General features: G+C 39.5%; 1 protein-coding gene across 11 annotated transcripts in view; it reads right to left on the bottom strand.

Moving 5' to 3' along the window:
• BCLAF3 (BCLAF1 and THRAP3 family member 3) overlaps positions 1 to 22,546 on the bottom strand; it is a 59,279-nt gene that overhangs the window by 4,861 nt on the left and 31,872 nt on the right. For 8 of the 11 annotated variants that reach the window (XM_082718321.1, XM_082718318.1, XM_082718324.1 and 5 more), the window contains 6 exons: positions 22,167 to 22,281; positions 21,395 to 21,458; positions 19,822 to 19,937; positions 12,597 to 12,711; positions 9,072 to 9,167; positions 5,605 to 5,760 (listed from right to left, as the gene is read on the bottom strand). In XM_082718321.1, coding sequence (XP_082574447.1) covers positions 5,605 to 5,760; positions 9,072 to 9,167; positions 12,597 to 12,711; positions 19,822 to 19,937; positions 21,395 to 21,458; positions 22,167 to 22,281 — 662 coding nt within the window. The other 3 variants (XM_082718322.1, XR_014307340.1, XM_082718319.1) reach the window with 3 other exon arrangements.

Below are 22,546 nucleotides of genomic sequence, written 5' to 3'. Positions count from 1 at the left end.
AGGACAATTGGAAATACTGGCAATGATGTCAAGAAAATGAACCTGCCCTAGCAGCTAGTAGTAAGTAGCATACTTCTGCAAGCCACATGGCTTCTGAGTCTTTGCTTCTGTTTAATAAAATTGAAGGAGGACAAAGTCGTAAAGTAAAAGTAAACATTCAAAACAGTTTTTAATGACAGATCACTAAGTGTTTTTTTGGCCTATAATTCAGAGTGAGTCCAAAGAACCAAGTGGCATTGCTACAAGAAAAGTCCTTCCATTCTCATCTACTTTAATCATACAGACAAAGTTTCTCAGGACTTACATCTATAAAAAGAAAAAAAAATAGAATTAGAATGGATACTTAGAACACTACATTATTCTATTAGCAATAAGTAACATTTCTATGCGAATACATGAACTATCTGAAAAGAGATATGCATTTCCAATACATCTTTTGTCTAATCAATACTTAACAAAACCTGTAATATATTTATGCTACTTTGATCAACTATAAGGCTACCTGAATGCAGAGGAAATATTTAACGCCTGAGAGTCACAGAAATCTATTAACATTATATGTCAACTTTGATTTGGTGATCAATAAAAACTTCCCAAGATCAAAGTCTATGGGGGAAACAGAATGAGATCCAAATTCAAGGCAAAAAAGGGAATGATACAAAATTTCTTACAATAAAAGAGGTTGTTTGCATATTTTAGAAAATGAATGATGTTAAGTCATCAAATTTCGGCGGTGTGAGGTTCCACTGAAGAGCTTCCAAAGAATGATGTAACAGTTTTAGTTAAGACTCTCAGTATTTATATACCAGAAATTATATATACCCCCTATAACAATGTAAACTTATGACAAAAAAAATACTATTAGAAACTGACCTAAAAGTATACAAGGAGGTAAATAATTTTTCAAAATTTCAGGGTATGTAAGCACAGAACGGAAATAATATGCAGCCATGAAAATGAATGAGATGAATGAAGTAATGACTGAGGGATAGAGGACTTGCACTGGCTGATGTAGGAAGGAGAACCAGGAGGATTACCAGAAGTTTCTAGACTGGCTGGCTGGCTGCAAGGAAAAACCAGTGGTCTGGGGAGGAAAGCGAGTTTGATTTTATTTTTAACAGTGTTACTGAGATCTAATTCACACACCATTTAAAGCTTAGCCATTTAAAGCATCGGATTCTACAGTTTTTTAGTATCTTCACAGAGGTGTGCATCCATCAGTCACCACAACTGGTTTCAGAGTATTTTCTCAGCCACAAAGAGTCCTGATACCTGTTAGAAGGCACACACATGCCCCTATTTTCTCTTAATTCACTGGTCTCTGGCGACTGCTAATCTACTTCCTATCTCTATGGCTTCATTTATTCTGAATGTCTCATACAGATGGACTCATGCAATAGGTGGTCTCTGTGACAGACTTCTGTCACTTGGCATCATGTTTTTAAGGGTCACCCATGCTACAGTGTGTGTCGGTGAAAGTCTGATTTTGAACATGCTGAACATGAGGTGCCTTCAGGGCAGCCATGTGAGGGTGTCTTGGAGGCAGCTGGAAATCTGTAGCTCTGGAGAATGGTCAGGGCTAAAGACATCACCAGAGGTAACATCTAGGATCTTGGGAAGAGGTGTGGGCAATCAAAGCAAGTAGAAAGAATAAACAGAAGAAAGAATGCTAGGGAATGCCTGTATTTTTTAAAGGATGCATGGACAAAGAGAAAGCACCAAATAAAACAAAGAAGTCAGAGACGTAGACAGGAAAACTGGAGGCTCCTGAGGTCAGAAATGTCTGAAGGTGATGATGCCCTCCAGGGACAAAGCAGGTGTGTGACAGTCTTGTTGAGTCCCCTGATCTTGGCTCCCAGCCTATCTTTGCACTCCACAACTTCTGAGGGATTTTTCAAGCCCAAGCACCACAGATACCAGTCTTTAACTTCCCTCTTGCAGGGTCTTTACACTTTCTCCTTTCTCTCCTTCGCATCCATGGCCAGCGCCCCGGTGGGCACCTTGCTGACAGGCCCCTGAGAACTGCTAGTGCATCTGCGATGCTCAGGAATGCCAGGTCTCCCTGACTGAACACACAACTGCTAGTACCTTCTCAGAAGCGGTGTTCTCAGAGGTGGTTTCATGAATTTTTCCTGCATTCTTTGTCCTACTCTGGTACATATTCTGATCCTCAAGAGTTTCTGAAAACTTTGTGATGAGTGGAGGATATTTAAGGGGGTCACTTGTGAATGACTGCGAATAAAAGACCAGCTTTATTCCAGGTGGTAAGAGACATGCCTCCCACCCCCCTCATCTTGTAGCCCAAGCACAGAATTCAAGAGAAAGATGACACAGTAAAAGGGAATCTGGGAGCCAGAATGGGACTAATAACGACAAGTGTGGAGAAATCAGGAAGAAGAATTTCCCTTCCGGACCTCTCAATACTGCTTGGGAATCCTGCTCCTTTGTTGGCAGCTGGGGAGCCACAACTGCTCTTGTTAAGCAGGACAGGAAGACATACCAGGAGCACGTCTAGGATCAACCTCCCTCCCCCTGTGAGACTGTTTACCATTGGAGAGCAGAAGCCCATGTCTGATGGCACAGTAACCAGATCCTACTACATTTGGGCATCACAAGACTTTCACGCCATGAAGGATCATCCCAGGCATTTCACCAGGGCCAAGGAGCAGTCCAGACGAGATCAATCTAAGCCTCCCTGGCGGACTACAAGGCATGTACGAATGTGTATGTTCCTTTCTAATCTCAGGCTCAAGCAGCTCCTAGATGAATTCATTGGTCATGAATCTTTAATTAATCTAGGTGGTGATCTAATAACAATTAAAAGAATGAACTCCTTATTAGGGCAAAAAGCCAGACCAGTGCACAGATATTGCGCAGACAATAGCTTCTCTCCGGGACAGTCCTTCAAAGTTCTCTTCAATACAGAAGCTTGAGATGAAAAGTGATACAAATGGCACTTCATACTCAGTAACTCTATTTGAGCACAAGTTTCCCTAATCTAAGGGAAAGGGGACGCATGCAAGACTGGAAAAAAACTGAAGACTCGAAACCTTCATCCCTTTTCTTCAGGGCATAAAGGAGGAAGTGAAATGAACGGGTCTAAGTCATCAGTTTATACACGTGGAACGGTTTTCAGAGCGCACGGAACCACCGGGACAGCCCAAAGGCCAGGTAAGCCTTAAGTACCCTACTGCAGACCTTGGCAGAAACAGAGACCTGCGATGCCCAATGCCTCATTCCTTTCGCTAAAGGTTGGAGTATGTGGAACTCAGCCATCACGTAGGGTGCTAGAAGTAGTGCATGTACCTAACTTCACGCCATACTGGTAGAGCTGGGCCTTGTTCAAACACAAAGCTATAAAAAGCCTATTTACGCCTTGCTTGTAGGCACTGACAGTAGCCAAAATGGAAAAGCCCATGTCAACGTAGCTCCACAACAAAGACATATGAAGTAGCATCCAGAGGGGTAGGCCTAAGAAAAAGAGTAGTAGACACTGACTGTTAAAACGTGCAGTGTGTCGGGACTACTTCTAAAGCACTCAGATGGCAGCAAAAGGCAAAAGGAGGCAGGCTATGAGCTGCACTGGACCTTAATGCTATATTTTGGATGTAACTGATACATCTTGGATGATACAAAAGCCAAGGCCCTGAAGACTGGAGACTCATAGCAGCTTGTGGCCCCCTCTAGGACACACTTCTTCTTCTTCTTCTTCTTTTTTTTTTTTTTTAAAGATTTTTATTCATTACAAAGAGAGAAAGACAGAGAGCATGTGTGAATGGGGGGAGGGTCAGAGGGAGAGAGAATCCCAAGCAGACTCCGTATGGTGCGGCGCCCAGTGGGGGCCTTGATCTCAGAACCCTGAGATCATGACTTGAGCCAAAAGCAAGAGATGGACACTTAACCAACAGAGCCACCCAGGTGCCCTTCCGGGACACACTTCTTATGTCCTAAGATGAAGGCCTGATGTCTGGTTTCTATTTGCTGTTAAATGAAGCTGGTGGTCACTGTGGTCTGGAAGGACTGGGTGCTCCGTAAGAAATGGACACAGTGAGGCTAAAAAAAGAAAGAATAAATGGCATAAGTTCAATGAGCATACAGAAACCGCAGGCTGAAGCAGACAGTCAAGCACTCAGGAACCCCCCATCATCTAAAAACTGGAGGAAACACAGAGTCAAAAGAAGAGAACACAGAGCAAACCAAAGAGAAACACAAGTACCTGAAACCCAACCTTGCACCTGAGAATAAGGCTTGCCTCAGCCTTCCTCCTTGAGTGGAAATCAGTGACTCGCTTCCCTGTGAACAGCCAGGCTGCCAGCTGTGACTGGGGACAAATACCTAGAAGGTCTGCTGCAGAGAAACTCGCCACACGAGACAGGAAGAAAAGCAGCAACTCAATCTGACAGTAGGGAGGTGTACAAGAGGGGAAAATGTGTCCAATTACATTCAATTTTTAAAGAAGGGATGGCATTCCTAACATCAATAACGTCAAGAGTAACATGCATGGTGAGATTAGAAACTCTGCCAAAAGTATTCAGTTAAAATTGGGGGGTGAGAGAAATTACAGACGATACAGTTAATGCTAAACTTAAAAAAGAGAGAGAGAAATTATGGAAGATAGTTAACTCTAGACTTTAAAAAAATGGTTGTCAATTCCATTCTACTAGTACATCTTTTGAAAAATAAGTTTAACTAAAATCACTAAGCAAGCTCAGTGTAAAGTTTTCACAGATATGAATATTTAAGGAAACAGTTACAGTTAGAAAATTTATAAAACACAGTTGGACTATTTAACAGTAACACTGGATACACACGCATTTCTGAGAAATTATAGCCCCAAATGAACAAAAATGAGTCAGAAAATTGGCAAACATGCCTCAATTAACTGATGTAATGCTACTGTTCCCATTTAAAATATATAGAATGTAATTTTATGTCATACTTATGCTGCATTTTCAAATACCAACATGACATTTAAAAAAAAATCAACCCACAACTAAAAGAGAACAAAATTCAAATTATCAAGAAACTTTTTATTAACATTAAGAATTAGCACATGTGGCAATGGTTGCAAAGCATTATGAATGTAATTACTACCACTGAATTGTATACTTAAAAATAGTTAAAATGGCAAATTTTATATGTATTTTATCACAATAAAAAACAACATGAATGGGGGAAAGAAAAGTTAGTGTGTTTTGTAATTGTGTGCCCTTTTTTATACAGTCAGTTCAATATTTTTTGGTACTTAGATGATTCACATTGTATAAGGCTAAAATACACCAGTTAAAAGTCTGTACCTGAATTTCCATTTCAAAGATTAATCATACAACAGACATTCCAAAGTAAAAAGTTCAAACAGCTGACATATTCATGGTATTTGAGGCACAACAGCAGAAAGCATTTTAACACTAAAACAGTCTCACAACTCTATTACCATCACTCCTTGAACTTTGTCTTCAACTATCATGCAGTAAGAACATCTGTGGGATCTAGGTTGTAACTTAAGTCAAAATTAAATTTAAAAAAAACTTCATCCATTAAATAGATATAACTTAGGAGCTTGAAAGTCACTCTATACTTTTAAATGACCATAATGCAACTAACCTTTTTTTTCCTCAGTAATTTTTCTCTGAATTTATTAGTGATAAATCCCCTTGGACCAGCAAATCGTAACCGCTGATATTTAGCCTGAATGTATAAGCTCTTCTGTACTAGGCCTGATTTATAGTGGGGCTGGAATCGGCCACCTCTGAAGTTGGTCTGTAAAGAAAAAAACAGTAAGTGCAAAAACTACAGCTTCCAAATATTTTAGTATAAGAAATGGGAAAATGTCTGGTGCTTGGAACCACCCATGATTCTAGGCACTACGTGTATTAAAAGGGAAGAGGTTAATGACGCTTATAAAGTTTGTTTTCTTCAAACTAGGCTTGTAGTTTATTTTAGATGATGATTTTTTAAAATTTACATAAAAGCAATTTTAAAAAAGATTTTATTTACTTATTTGAGAGAGAGAGAGAGAGCATGAGGGGAGGGAGGGGCAGAGAAAGAGGGAGAGACACAAGTACACTCCGGGCTGAGCACAGAGTTCCAGGACAGGGGGCTCGATCCCAGGACCCTGAGATCATGCCCTGAGCCGAAGTCAGATGCTTAACCAACTGAGCCACCCAGGTGCCCCTACATAAAAGCAATTTTAAAACTAAGTTTAAAAACTTGTAATTCTTTAAATTTGTCATGTGAAAACACGTAACTTTCAAAAACCTTACCTAATAAGCTAAAATTATCCTTTCGATTCATAATGAAATATATCAAATCCCAAATGGGGGAAAACATTAAGTATCAACATCTATTTAAGAATCAAAAACTCTCTTAACTTCATTCCTATCAGTATCTTCAAGCCAATCTTTATTTACCACAAAAATACCAGTATAGCAAATATTTTCAAGATAAGAGTTTAGGGGCGCCTGGGTGGCTCAGTGGGTTGGGCCGCTGCCTTTGGCTCAGGTCATGATCTCAGGGTCCTGGGATAGAGTCCTGCATCGGGCTCTCTGCTCAGCAGGGAGCCTGCTTCCTCCTCTCTCTCTGCCTGCCACTCTGCCTACTTGTGATCTCTGTCGGTCAAATAAATAAATAAAATCTTTAAAAAAAAGATAAGAGTTTACACTGAAAAAGACCATTTCTTGGCCCGCATATTACCTAGTATTATAAAAGACATAAGAGGGCAATGAATATTTGTTTGATTGCCATATGGGAAACGTACAAATAGTATATTATAATGGAGTAATTATAAAAAACCAAGCACATCCCTCTTTCCAGAATTATTTAACAAATGGGGGTGTCATACATAATGAAGCTCACTACTTTATTTAAAAAAGCATTTATGCCAGGCCTATTTTCCAGTTATTTTCTTAAGGCTACAAAAAATTCGGATAAAATATAATTAGAATAAGACACTATAGTTTCATTAAAACTACCTGTGTAAATTTGACGTATCAGAGCTTATCTTGAAATTTACACTGTTCATTTTTACATATCTAATAAAGTGACTACTATCTTGTATTGAATTAGTCCATTAATAAAATAGCTCCTTTTCTTAGAAAGGATTATTTCTCCTTCCAATTTTACTCTGAAGAATTGTGAATTTCTAAACAATCATATAACATTACACAGCTTTAAATGATTGGTCAAAAGAAAAGATTATTGCATATATTTTAAAAACATTTAAAAGTAATTAATATTAAAGATATTTTCCTTAAGAAGAAAGGGTAATAGGAAATAGGCCTTATAAGGATCTTAGAAAAATACTACAAGCTGTATCTGACCAATAGGAAGCACTGATACCAGAAAGCCCAGCTACACTGCCTCTCAGTTACACAGACGTCACATTTTCAGCTGATTTTGTGGTTCAGGATGCAAGCTTAGAAGATAGTATAAAACACGCTTATATTCTATGGCCACTGCTATTTTTGAAAATCTAATGCCACACCTGTTTTTAGGTATATGAAACACTGGCTAAAAATGTATCTGCACAATGTCTTCAAATTGTGTTATTACAAATGGAAAAAATCTTCCGACATCTAGGAATTATGCTCTCAATGAGCCAGGTATTAATGGAAGACCACTCAACTACCTCTTAGTCTATGGTTTGGGGACAGTTTATACTACCTTTACGCTCCTATTAATTTTCTCCTAATGAGCTAACTACTCTATCCAGGATGCTCACAAAAAAAGCCTAGATTATTTTCCTTTCTTTTGGACGGATGGGGAAAGAGGTTCTGTAGAGTTAAAAATATTAATAAAGTAGGGTACCTGGCTGGCTCAGTCAGTTAAGTGTCTGCCTTCGGCTCAGGTTGTGATCCCACGGTTCTGGGATTGAGCCCTGCTTTGGACTCCCTGCTCAGCAGAAAGTCTGCTTCTTCCTCTCCCTCTGTCCCTATCCCCTCTCATGCTCTTTCTTGTTCAAATAAAATCTTTTAAAAATATATTAATAAAATACCAATCATAAGCAGGGAATTCCATCAAAATGAATTTTAAAAGTATGTCAACTTCTTTTTTTTTTAAGATTTTATTTATTAGAGAGAAAGAGAGAGAAAGAGAGCACAAGTTAGGAGTAGGGGCAGAGGAAGAGGGAGAAGCAGACTCCCTGCTGAGCACAGAGCCCAATACCGGGCTTGATCCCAGGACTCTGAGATCATGCTCTGAGTCAAAGTCAGATACTTAACGGACTGAGACACCCAGGTTCCCCAAAAGGTATGTCAACTTCTGAGAACAAGCAAAGAAATATAGTACTTTATGCTATAATTCTTCTTGGTATATCTGTGGGATGAGGTGTTCTGAATAATTAATCACTTATATCAGACATAGCAACACAAACAATTGGAATGCAATGAAACAGGCTTTAACAAAGCTTCCTGGACCAGAATTTTTCTTCAGATGATGCAGAAGTCCTCTGAGGGTTGTATGCCTACAGGCAGGATTTTTCAGTCTGTGAACTCTGGAAGTTACAAAGCCATGCATTTACTTCTTAGAGGTAAAGGGGCAGGCTTAAATGGAAGGTCTAGAACCCTGTCTGCTTCTTCATCAAGAGCCAGCCCATCTGCATCCATTTTATATCTTTGTGTTTTCCATGTAATCTTTGAAAAAGGGTTCCGATGGTTAAAAAAATATCTGAAACTCAGGGTGCCTGGGTGGCTCAGTGGGTTAAAGCCTCTGCCTTCTGCTCAGGTCATGATCCCAGGCTCCTGGGATTGAGCCCCGCATTGGGTTCTCTGCTTGGCAGGGGGCCTGCTTACCTCTCTCTCTCTTTCTCTCTCTCTGCCTGCCTCTCTGCCTACTTGTGATCTCTCTGTCAAATAAATAAATAAAATATTAAAAAAATATATCTGAAACTCAAGTCCTGAGGAAAGGGGCTATCATTAAACTGATTATAGTTAACTACAAATTTATGTCCAGAAATATTAGTTTATAGCTACTATTTGAAATATCATAAAAGCAGCTTTCAGTTTACTAACACTTAGAACATGCTTGGAGCATAAACACAAATCTAGAATTAAATGGAAAATAACACTCAATACCTTAAAAGGTCTTCTAAAGCCTGCTGTGTTTTGACGTCTTCCCTCAACTCCAAAGGGTTTCTGAGTAATGATGTCTTTTCTCTGCATAGTATAATTCTGCATGAAAAAAGTATTAGTATAGATTAATATATTTCGATTTTATTTTTAAAAGTTCATCTTATCATTTAAAAAAATACCAGTTTTGGGCAAAGGACGTGAATGGACATTTTTCTAAAGAAGACATCCAGATGGCCAACAGACACATGAAAAGATGCTCAACACCATTAATTATCAGGGAAATGCAAATTAACACTAAAACAAGATACCATCTCACACCTGTCAGAATGGCTAGAATCAAAAACACAAGAAATAAGAGTTGGCAAGGATGTGGAGAAAAAGGAACCCTCAGGCACTGTTAGTGGGAATGTAAACTGGTACAGCTGCTGGGAAACAGTAAGGAGGGTCCCAAAAAAATTAAAAATAGAAAAACCATAAAACCTAGTAATTCCAATACTGGGTATTTACCTAAAGAAAATGAAAAAATAGTAATTCAAAAAGATATATGCAACCCAGTTTATTACACCATTATTTAAAATAGCCAAGATACGAAAGCCTTGTAAGTGTCTATCGATAGATGAATGGATAAAGAAATATGGTATATACACAATGGAATTTTACTTGGTCATAAAAAAGAATGAGGGGCGCCTGGGTGGCTCAGTGGGTTAAGCCGCTGCCTTCGGCTCAGGTCATGCTCTCAGGGTCCTGGGATCGAGTCCCGCATCGGGCTCTCTGCTGAGTGGAGAGCCTGCTTTCTTCTCTCTCTCTCTCAGCCTGTCTCTCTGTCTACTTGTGCTCTCTCTCTGTCAAATAAATAAAATCTTAAAAAAAAAAAAAAAGAATGAGATCTTGGGGCACCTGGGTGGCTCAGTGGTTAAAGCCTCTGCCTTCGGCTCGGGTCGTGATCCCAGGGTCCTGGGATCGAGCCCCACATCGGGCTCTCTGCTCTGCAGGGAGCCCGCTTCCCCCTCTCTCTCTGCCTGCCTCTCTGCCTACTTGTGATCTCTGTCTGTCAAATAAATAAATAAAATCTTTAAAAAAAAAAGAATGAGATCTTGCCATTTGTGACAACATGAATAGACCTAGAGGGTATTACACTAAATGAAATCAGTCAGAGAAAGACAAATACCATATGATTTCACTTGTATGTGGAAATGAAAACCAAAAGAAAATGAATAAACAAACGAAAAGCAGAAAAAGATCCAAAGAGACAGAAATCAAACTGACAGTTGCTGGAGGAGAGGGGGTGAGGAGATGGGTAAAATGGGTGAAAGGGTGTGGGAGATCTAGGCTTTCAGTTATGAAATGAGTAAGGCATAGAATGAAAAAGTCACAGAGAGGAAAGGTACAGCATAGGGATATTGTAAGTGGTACTGTAATAATGTTGTGCAGTGACAGACAGTAGCTACACTTGTGCTGAACAAAGCATAACACAAAGATTTCTTGAATCATCGTGCTGTACACCTGAAATTACTATAACGCAGTGTCAACTACACTTCAATAAAAAGTTAAAAAAGAAACACATTTTAAATGTATAGGATTAGGGGCACCCGCATGGCTCAGTGGGTTAAGCCGCTGCCTTCGGCTCAGGTCATGAACTCAGGGTCAGGGGATCGAGCCCCCATCAGGCTCTCTGCTCAGTTGGGAGCCTGCTTCCCCCTCCCCCTCTGCCTGCCTCTCTGCCTACTTGTGATGTCTCTCTCTCTCTCTCTCTCTGTCAAATAAACAAATAAAATCTTAAAAAAATAATAAATAAATGTATAGGATTGAAAACACAAAGCATGTAGCATGTAGCTTAGCTGCAGGAACATACATATATCCTCCTTCACGTAACCTGTGCTAGTTTGTGAGGAGCTAGTTTAATTCATGAATGTGAGAAGTATTAAAAAAAATACTCCTGTATAACACAAAGTGTGACTTTTGGAAAATGGACTATACATCTAGTATTTTTTCAGGCATCCAGGAAAGAACCAAACCATTGTTAAAGAGTTCCCACTGCCGGGGCACCTGGGTGGCTCAATGGGTTAAAGCCTCTGCCTTCAGCTCGGGTCACGATCCCAGGGTCCTGGGATCGAGCCCCGCATCAGGCTCTCTGCTCGGCAGGAAGCCTGCTTCCCTTCCTCTCTCTCTGCCTGCCTCTCTGCCTAACGTGATCTCTGTCAAATAGATAAATAAAATCTTTAAAAAAAAAAAAAGAGTTCCCACTGCCTAAGAAGAAAACAAATTCTCAACACTGCAGGAGGCAGGAGTCGCTGACTCAGATAACTGATCCGACGTGACGCTCCTGCCATGACTAGGGAAGTATCCAAAGTCAGAGCATTAAGACCGTAACTGCAAAGAAGCAGAACCCTTTAATGGGAACAGAGAAGATGGGGTGCATTCTGAAGTTTCTTTTTTCCAAAATCAAGTCTTAAGACCTTCTATTCATTCCATTTGCTATTCCATTTGCTGTGCTTCTCACAAAGCTTCCTCTTTCACACCTCTCTCCCTGCAGTTTAAAAAGTCATATAAAACCCTTTACATAGCAGTCTTCTTTTTTTTAAAATTTTTTTCATCTTGAAGTGATATTAAGTCTGTAAGTCGGAGTAAGTGCACAAGAATACATGTAATGAGATGAGACTCTGGGCCACCATGGTAGGGAACGGTGTATTTTTTTTTATTAATTTTTTTATTTTTTTATAAACATATATTTTTATCCCCAGGGGTACAGGTCTGTGAATCACCAGGTTTACACACTTCACAGCACTCACCAAAGCACATACCCTCCCCAGTGTCCATAATCCCACCCCCTTCTCTCAACGGGGAAGGGTGTATTTTGCAAGTGAAGGGATGTGCATTCCGGGGCTAGGCCCCTCTGTCATCCCCTTTCCCTTGAGTGTGAGCTAGACCTAGTGACTTGCTTCTTACAAAGAGCATATGACAGAAGTGATAGAACATCACTTCCAAGATTAGATTACAAGTGGACTCTGGCTTCCAACTCTCTAGCTGTCACTTGTTTGCTCTTCTTTTGAAAGCCAGCTGCCATATTCTGAACTCTTAGGAAAGGGCAGATCTTTAGAGAGAGAAAGTAGATTAGTGGTTAGCGAGGGGTGGGAACGGGGAATAACCAATAAGCATGAGGGCTATTACTGGGGGGTCATAAAAGGTTATAAAACTGTATTATGGTGATGGTTACATATCTTGGTAGATTTATAAAATATCACTAAATTGTATACCTAAAATGGGTGAAAATTTTATGGTATGTAAATCATATCTTAATAAAGTAGTTCTCAAAAAATCTAAAGGAAAAAATCTTAAGAAAGCAAGTACTATAATAAATGAAATAAAATCCTACTAAATTAGAGATAATGATCTCTGTCATACGGGTAAGACTCGACAGATTATTAACACTGAGCAACAGAACCCTAACATGTACTTAATGAAGAGTTAGAAAAATACTGGTGATCAATGGAGTATACAAAAATGAAAAATTTAAAACTGCAATCTTACCATGTGAGGTTTCTGAATAAATTTTCTAAAATTTGACTTTATAAAATCCATAGGTTTTTGGAATTCATCGGCATGAGTACTCTTCAACCTCGAAAAACTGGAGGGCTGATCATTCCTAATAAAATGAGAGACAAAGTTAAGAATATTTTATTAGTCTACCTTTACCCAACAAGTGAAAAAGAGAAATCAAATTGCCCCCTTCAGAGACAATTAAAGCAGCACAACAGTGAAAACAAACAAATAAGCAACAACGAACCTCAAATATCTATCACTACTAAAATTACAAACGAAATGACAGTTACCAGGGCTAAAACTTTCGTTTTTTCAACAAACATTATTTAGCTAAGTTGAAAATCAGCAATAGGGGGAAACAAAGTTTGGACCAGGGTTCTCAATCTGGGGTCCAAGGACAGGTTTCCTGGGGGCTGTAACCCCCCAAACCAGCCGTGGAATGCGTGTTTTCTGAGGAAAGATCATCACCGCTCGAGACTTCGGCAGCACTGGGCCACCCACCTTGCTGACAGACTCTTATTAATGAAAGCACCAAAGAGTGTCACTGGCTCAGGCTCCCTCACTGGTAGAGCTGAGGCCTCTGTCATTGCTGGGCCACGGGAGCAAAGGATAGGTCCCCTCTCCTGTCGTCAAAATGTCCAGAGGCCACCAAGTCCTCTTCTCAGGCAGCCGGACCTGGGAGGGAAGGTCCTTTCTTGGGCTTCTCTTCCAAGGAAGAGGGGCCTCATTTTCACAGCCCTGGGGCAGTCCTCTCCCTGTCACCTCCCACATCTCCCCACAATGTTCCTCTGACCCTTCCTGCTCTGTGGTGAACAAACTGCTCGCCGGCTCCGCTCTGCCTCAATCCCTTCCATGGGTCCCCCACTGACATCAAGATAAAATCCACACTCCTCATCATGACCTTCAAGGCCCTTCCCGCTCTGGCCCTTGCTGTCTCACTGGTCGCTCTGTTCCCACCTCCCCCATACGCACACTGGGCGTTGGAAACATTTAGCCCTTCGCATTGCTCTCCTGCCTCCTCCAGCTCACGTGAGCAATCCCTTCTATTGTAATCTCCTTCCACGTAGATGAACTTCAAGATTTAGTTCCAACTGCACTGTTCCAGGGTCCTCGGAGGTGGACTAGATATCCCTGCTACGTGCACATGAAGCATTCGAAAGCCTTCACGCATACCGCGCACGTCCATAAATGCTGGTGCACCTGCCTGTCTTAGCCGGCAAGCTGCGGTCCTCACAGGAGGCCCTGTGGGTGGTTCATTTTGTGGCCCCAGTTTTGACGCCCCCAAACCTGACACGGAATACTAATCAGAGTATTATGAAATGTTAAAAACTCTCATGTTCTGACAAAATGCTCATGATATGATAGTAAGTCAAAAGCGTAGGGTGCAAAGCTCTATTTGGAGGATCATTAAAAAAAAAAAAATCTTGTGGGAGTGCCTGGCTGGCTCAACTGGTAAGAGCAATTGACTCTTGATCTTGGGGTCATGGGTTTGAGCCCCACATTGTGTGTGGAGCCTACTTAAAATTTTTTTTTCTTTTTTTCTTTTTTTTATTATTATTTTTTAATTAATTTTTCTTTTTTTAAAAGATTTTATTTATTTGCTTGAGAGAGAGTGAGAGAGAGCATTGAGAGAGGCACGAGGGGGCAGAGGGAGAAGCAGACTCCCCTCTGAACAGGGAGCCTGATGCAGGACTGGATCCTGGGACTCCAGGATCATGACTTGGGCTGAAGGCAGCCTCTTGGGTGACGCAGCCACCCAGGCGCCCACGATTTTTTAATTTTTAAGTACTCTCTACACCCAGTGCAGGGCCCAAACTCACAATCATGAGACCAAGAGTCACATGCCAGCTAGGTGCCCCAAGGATAATTTTAATTATCTAAAATATATTACATGTGTGCCCAGAAAAAATAAACGACAGGAAATGTATTAACAGTGGCCATCTCTGACTCATGAAATTAAGAATGCCTTATATTTTAATTTTATACCTTATTATATACTTCTAAACGTTTGCCATTAGAATATACTACTACTTTTGTAAGTAAAACAATGGACTTTTAAAAATCCTCTTTGCAAAGCATATATCTGAATAATGGAGTAATGTCCAGAATATATAAAGAACCTACATCTCAATAATAAAAATAAAATAATCCAATTTAAAATATGGGCAAAGGATTTAAATAGGTATTTAAATAGGTATTTCTCCAAAGAAGACACACAAAAGGGACATGAAAAGATGCCCAACATCATTAGCCATTAGAGACATGCGAATCAAACCTACAATGCAATAACATTTTATAGCTACTAAGATGGCTATGATCAAAAAGATGATGCCATCAATGTCCCTGACAGCATTATTTACAGTAGCCAGAAGATGGAAACAAAGTAAATCCATCAACAGAAACATAGACAAATAAATGTAGTATATACAATGGAATATTATTCAGCCCTATGAAGGAGTGAATTTTTTTTTAATTTGACATACAGAGATCACAAGTAGGCAGAGAGGCAGGCAGAGAGAGAAGGAGGAATCAGGCTCCGCGCTGAGCAGAGAACCCGATGTGGGACTCGATCCCAGGACCCCGGGATCATGACCTGAGCTGAAGGCAGAGGCTTTAACCCACTGAGCCACTCAGGCACCCTGAAGGAGTGAAATTTTTTTAAAAAATGAAATTCTGACACATGACACAACATGGATGAAAACATTATCCTATGCAAAATAAGCCAGAAACAAATGGACAATTAATATATGATTCCACTTATATATATGAGGTACCTAGAATAGGCAAATTCACAGAGATAGAAAGAATAGAGGTTATCAGGGGCTGGAGTAAAGGGAATGGGGAGTTACTCTTTACATGATACAGAGATTTTGTTTGAGAAGATGAAAAAACTGTGTAAGTGCACAGTGTGAATGGCTGCACAACACTGTCGATGTACGTCAAGCCAATGCATCGTACATTTAAAAATGGTTAAAACGGCAAAATTTATTATATGTACATTTTGCCAAAATAAAAAAATGTGAACCGTTTGACAGATTTGTGACCAGGCAAAAGAGTGTCCAAGTTAAATAAACGATTTCTCAGCCTCCCTCTGCAGCTAGGTATGGCCATGAGACTAAATTTTGACCAATGTTGCTGGAGCTGCTTGCATAAATTCCATGAAGTCTTTTTTTTTTTTTCCCCATGAAGTCTTTAATGACAAGGCTAGAATATGGACACAATGGCCAAGGCACAAACACCCCTCCTGGGCCATGAGGCAGACACCAAGTGCAGAAGATATCTGAGGAGCAGATATCTACCTACCATGCTCTGACTTCCTGACTGTAATCTTTCTCTACATGAGAATGAAAGGATTTTTCTTCTGCTCTTATAGTCCATTCTCTACCCAGCAACCAGGGTGAATCTTTTAAAATTTAAATGAGATTATATTTCTTCTTGGGTTAGAACCCAAAATGTTTTATAATCTCACCCAGAGTAAACTACAAAGTCATCATGTCCTCCAAGGTTCTTTGCAATCTGGCCTTACCTACCCACTCTCTTCCTCCCCACTGTGTTACAATCTTAAGGGTCTGCTTTCTAGTCCTGAAATAAGCATGATTCTGCCTGAGGGTCTTTGCCTTTAGCTTCTTCTCTTAAAATACTATCCCCTAAAAAGACCTTACGGCTAACTCCCTCACTTAATTCACACCCCTGCTCAATTTAAAAAAAAATCCCAAGTGCATTCCATAACTACCTAATAAAATCACACCACACATATCACTCTGTCCTATTAAGCTTCCTCTTTTGCCTTACTTTCACCTATCACCCACCAACATGTATTTATTTATTTTCTCCTACCATTAAACTGTAAGCTCAATGAGGACAAGGACTTGGTGTATATACCTTTTCACTGGATGTTTTCTATATCCTGTGTAGCTAAAAGGAAAGTCTCAGCAGTCTGACGTCCTCTCGAAGTCTACTGATTTTATTTTGAAGCTGCTTTATCCCCCCCACACCATACCTATATATACAGAACAACACCTTGGCAACACTGTATGGAACTTAGTAAGAGTGGATACAAGAGGCAGAAAGAGTGGGTCAGGAGAAGACATGAGGATATTAGAGTAAGAGATTGGTCAGAAGTGGGTGGGGAGAGAATAGGGTCTCTGAGACTAGACAGAATGTCCCAGCATTAGGTTTGCTTGGTAAAGATTACCTTATGTATTAGGGAATAAATACTAATCAAAACTTAAACGCATTACAGTGTAAGTATCCTCTGTCCTATGTATTCCTTTGCAAAGTCTTCATTCATTCAACAGCTCTGAACTGAGCTCAAGGCAGTGGGAATACAATGGTGGGCAAACATACACACAGAGCATGCATGTAACTATTTGAGGAAAGAAAAGATCACACACACACACACACACACACACACACACACACACACACAAAAGATCACACAGGTGGGAAATTGCTATATTCTGTGATTTATGATTTCATATTCATTTCTTCTGAATTTCTACAGAAATCTAAGTGCTGACTTGATTAAATAGGTTTATGCAAAAACAGTAAGGAGATCAATTTCACAGACTGAATTTCTAAAACAAAAGAATAAAATCAACAGTTTTCTTTCTTATTTTAAGAAGGAAACAGAATTAGGATAAAGTTAAAGGTTTTACATAAGAGACCTTAATCTCACAAAACAAACTGAGGGTTGCTGGGGGGAGTGGGTAGGGAGAGGGTGGCGGGGTTATGGATATTGGGGAGGGTATGTGCTATGGTGAGTGCTGTGAAGTGCGTAAACCTGGTGATTCACAGACCCATACCCCTGGGGCTAATAATACATTATATGTTCATTTAAAAAAAAAAGAAAGAGAAAAAAGTTAAAGGTTTTAAATGATTTTTTTTCTCTGAATCTTTTTTTTTTTAAAAGATGAACAATAGCAAAGACTTGTGAGGATGTGAAGAAACTGACCCGTTCATACACTGCTGATGGGGATGTAAAATGATGCAGCCACTGTGGAAAGCTGTCTGGTAGTTCATCGAGAAGTTGAATACAGAGCTATCACAGGACCCAGCAATTCCAACCCCAGGTATGTACCCAAGATAGATGAAAACATATGCCCACACAGAAACTTGCACATGAATATTCACGGCACCGTAATTCACCATAGCCAAAAAGTGGAAAGAACCCAAACACCCACCAACTGGTGAGGGGATAGACAAAATGTGGTTATCCATACAATGGAATATTATTCAGCCATAAAAGGAATATTCATGCTACAACATGCAGCAATGTTGAAAACAATATGCTACAGGAAAGCAGTCAGCCACAAAAGACCTCATATTATACGACTGCATTTATATGAAACGTCCAGAATAGGAAATCCATAGAGACAGAAAGTAGGTGAGTCGTTGCCGGGGGCTGAGGGAAGGGAGAAATAGGGAATGACAACAGGTTACAGGGTTACAGGACTTCTCTGTGGAGTGGTGAAAACGTCCTGCCATTAGACAATGGTGACAGATGCATGACTTTGTGAATATACTAAACACCAGTAAATTCACTCTGAAAGGATAAATTTTGTGATCAGTAATATCTCAATTAAAACAAATCCTCATGCCACAGCAGCTGTCTAATACCAATAAAACAGTCCAACACGCCCAGCAAAAGGCCCTGCAGAGAGCCATCTTGGCATGCTACACGCCATCCTCAAAGCGAACACTAATAATACTTAACGCTGACCGGCTACTCTGCCCCTTATACCCAACACGTTAGTTAATCTTCACCACCACCAGGAGGTAAGAATGTTTCTCATCTGTATTTGATGTAGGAGGAAATAAAAGTGAAATAACTTGCCTTGGATCAGTCACAAAGCTAGCTGTCTACAGAGCCACGTGTTGAACTGAGGTGCAACTCCTGGGCTCAAGCCCTTTTTTACCTCAAAGGGTGGAGATATATTCTGAAGCATTACATGGTTTTTATAAAATGCTGATTGTCTTAGATCTGGTTTGAAAATCCTCTTTCTTGGCACACTGAGTTTCTTATACTTGCTGAGTTAAGAAAAGCATGAGAGAGAACTTATGTCACTGAAGAGCACAGTCATGCTGTGTCCCATCAGGAAGCTGGAGACTTGCACCCACCAAGGAACAAGATTTTAACTATTTTATTTTCAGTTGTTTTATATGCCTGAACACACAGTTTTGCTATCTTTTAATGAGTTCCAAACTTATTATCAGCAGCAAGCCCGGTTTTGAACAAGCTCCGTGTATTTTGACTCAGACCTGGTTAGCCGCAGACCTGATTTAAGTCTACTCAGTTATCTTAGCAATTCGATTTTAAGGAATATGGGAAGAGAATCAGCACTGATCCTTCCTATTCACACACCCCTGCTTTCTGAGAGACCCAAACAGTCTGAAGAACTTTGGGCGAATTAGAAATTTTGTCCTATTCAAATATACCTCATAATCATACAGGGTCCCAGAGTTGCCATGAATCCCACATAGTTTTTAGAACTAGAGATAAACGGAGGCCAATCTAGTAATACTCAGAGCCCTTAAAAGAACTAGAGTTGGGAAAGAAAAACAAGGATCTACTGATACTCAGTTTGCCACGCATGCCTTAAGTACTTTGCCTGTACCAGCTCATTTAATATTTCTAACCTGTCCACATTATAAATTGGTTCTTCTCACTTTATAGAGAAACATGCTCCCGAAACAAAAGCCAGTTTGCCCACGAGCAAACAGCTTGTAAAATGGCAGAGGTGGGATTTCCATTCCTGTTTCCTCCACATTTTCTACTATCCCTGCCTCTATTTCGTGGACAGACATCCATGAACAGTTCCAAAAGAGAACTGTATTGACCTCAGGAAATTCTGTAATATTCAAAAAGGACCAGAATCTAAACGGCAGAATATGTTAGAGTTTCAATGAAACAGTCCATAACCTTGCAGGTCCTGGCACCTGCTAATAATCAAAAAGCTGTTACACTCTTTTCTAGAATTACAAAGACCTCAAATACTCACCTACCCCTGGTGTTTCTGTTGTTTCAATCAAACAGCATATGATGATCCCTGAATAACTTTGAAACATTTTAATAGATTTCACTTAAACATATAAAATGGATTTGAAGGATTAAATCCCTACACTAAAATGAAAATCATCACACACAAAAATTGAAAAATATGCTAAAACCAAAAGCTCCCTGATAATAGGATGTTTTTCATCTACTGATTACCTCTCTGCAGCACTAGCTATGTGAAAAATGTGCTCATCTTCAGTCTGTAACCGTTCTTTTCTCCTTCTTTCAATGTCATGTCGTAGATCATTTGGATCTATTATTTTGACCAGAGTCTGAGGAATTTTGACAGAAGACAAACCATTCACATTACTGTTAGTTGCACAAAGACCATATCTAATAAGAACCTTAAGTAAAAGTCCTAAATAAGTTACCTTGTATTCACCCTGCAAATGGTAGTGTAAATTGATTAAAATATTTTGAGACACAATTGACAATGCACAGACAGAAAAGTTCATAACAATGAACCAGGAATCCTACCTGTGGGACTCTATCCCAAAGAAATGGCTATCTCCCTAAATATATTCAAAGTGCTAGATTTAAAATCATCAAAAAAATGAAAGCAACTTAAATGTAAAATAAATTTACAGGAGAAGGGAAGAATGATTTCATGGGAAATTTAAGTCAAAGTAATAACACACGAACATTTGAATTATGGATTAATATAGGCTATGTGGAAGTCAATGTGAAAAAAATAACTACTGAGAAAAGTTAATTAAAATTTAAAAAGCTTCAATCATAAAAAGTCATGGGGAACTCAGAGATTTTACTTAAAGCAACATTATTAAGTAAAAAGCAAAAAGCATCTGAAACTAATATACTATGATAGCAGCTATGCTAAAATGCCAGATGTACGACTACAATAAAAGATGATCAAATGATATTTTGTGTTAAGTGGTTGACTTAGAGGTGATTTTTTCAAATTTCCTATGAGTTGATTACAGTTTTTTGACATAGATATTTTCTGAAAATAGCACCTATTCAATAAACCAACTTACCTCTGTAAGTTTAATAAAAATTGTAACCATTCACAAGTGAAAAAATTATTTAAATATTCGATCAGAAGCGTATTAAAATCGTTCCACTACAAAAACATTTCACTCTCAGTGAATAAATTCGCAGTTCTTTGAGAACTTGATATACTTCTAAAATGAGAGCCAGTTTTCTTGCCCCTCCCTGGCTAGTCCACAGAGTTTTTCTAATTAGCAAAGAAATGGGGGGGGGAGGTGCGGGTTGAGGAAGTGTTGGGTGGGCACACAGAGCATGGCAATAAACAAAAATCAGTGTTATTTCCATTATTTGGCTAGTTCATATTCCACAGAACTTTTCATACATTCTACAGTAAACAGAAGGGTAGTTTCAAATTAAACTACGTTCTTCTGCATTCATCCACATACAATTTAAAAACATATTCCACATAACTGCTTGGGAAAAACGTAGGTATCAAACATACTTTCCGCAAGCTTTACAATAGTGTGACGTTTTAGAATGAATATTAAATGCTGTAATTTTATGTCAATTTCACAAAGCTGTTACCCTTAGGGACTGTCTCTCTTAGGGAATATTTTTGTCTTTTGTCAGTGTTCTCTCTGCAACCTAGCCAGTAACTAGAACCTTTGGAGAGCTTTGTAAATTTCAGATTCCCTTTTTTTAAAACCTCTATTACCAGTTCGCTTTTCCATCAATATGCCAACAATGTGAAACTCTTTCAGCAAAAATTGTATTCACTTACCTGTTCTGGTTCATATACCATAGTTTGTTTATTCTGAAGCTCAGCCAAAGACATATCTATTCTCCTAAAATAATAAAGGCATATTACAATTAAATAATTATGTTATACACTGATACCTTGATTCCATTACTAGAGAATGGAATTTGAAATAAAGTTGGTGTGTCTTGGAGGAAGCAAAAGAAACCCGCCACCAGGTGGGTTTTCATCTACACGGCAGTCTCCCAGGACACACATATCCTGTGAACAACATCAGAGTGACACCTCAGTGGTTCTCAAATCGCTAGTCTGTGTAACCTTAAACTTTGCTCCGGTGATCTACTGCATTCTAACATTGATTCAGCTCAGCTCACGAGACAGGGCACACCACCTGCTCGGCCAGGTGCCAGCAGAAGAAGACATAGGTTTTCATCCGGCTGCCCTCAGAACAGCCATTTCTGACCACATGAAGCAACCCATGATTTCAATGGCTCGACAATTGTCTTTCATTCTTCCAGTGATAACTTCAGTAGGCAATTACTATAGACACAGCAGAATCAAAGTTAGGTAGGTAAAGATTGTCAAAGTCCTACACATTTAAACAATGCTACTCAATGGCTTTAATACAACCTATTCCATCAAAGTACGCTGGCCCAGTACCAGCTTAGGTTAGTCCTGGCTTTTAGGTAGGAAAAGAGTCCTAGAGTCTACAGCAAGCCCACAAGGCAGCACCTTCCCAAATCTTTCTGAGACTTATTCCCAAGAATTACATGGGCATACAATAATCAATCATTACCTGTGAATTTCTGGATCTGAATTCAATTTAATTTCATTTACATCTGCAGCTTGTATATCTCGCATTTTTGAAAAACGCTCATGCAGAGTAATGTCAGATGATGGAAAATAATTTGCTGAAAAAGGAAACAAAGAGTTTTATCTCAGTGTAAAACTGACTCCATTTAAAAGATTATATATAAGCACAGGAATAAGGGATTGTTAAAAAACATCCAATCTCTTTTCCCTTGGAAATAAGTGGGACCTAAACCTATTCCACAGACTAATTTATAGCGCTCCTATGCCTTCCCAAGCCTAAGCAACAGTAAAAAATGCCTGACTTATGAACACAAGGCTTCTGTTCCTATTTGACCTGCCCACTTATTTGCTGGGGGAAAAGCT

This window comes from Mustela nivalis, assembly GCF_964662115.1.
Source record: "Mustela nivalis genome assembly, chromosome: X".
NCBI lineage: Eukaryota > Metazoa > Chordata > Mammalia > Carnivora > Mustelidae > Mustela > Mustela nivalis.
This window is presented reverse-complemented; position numbering and strand designations above follow the sequence as displayed.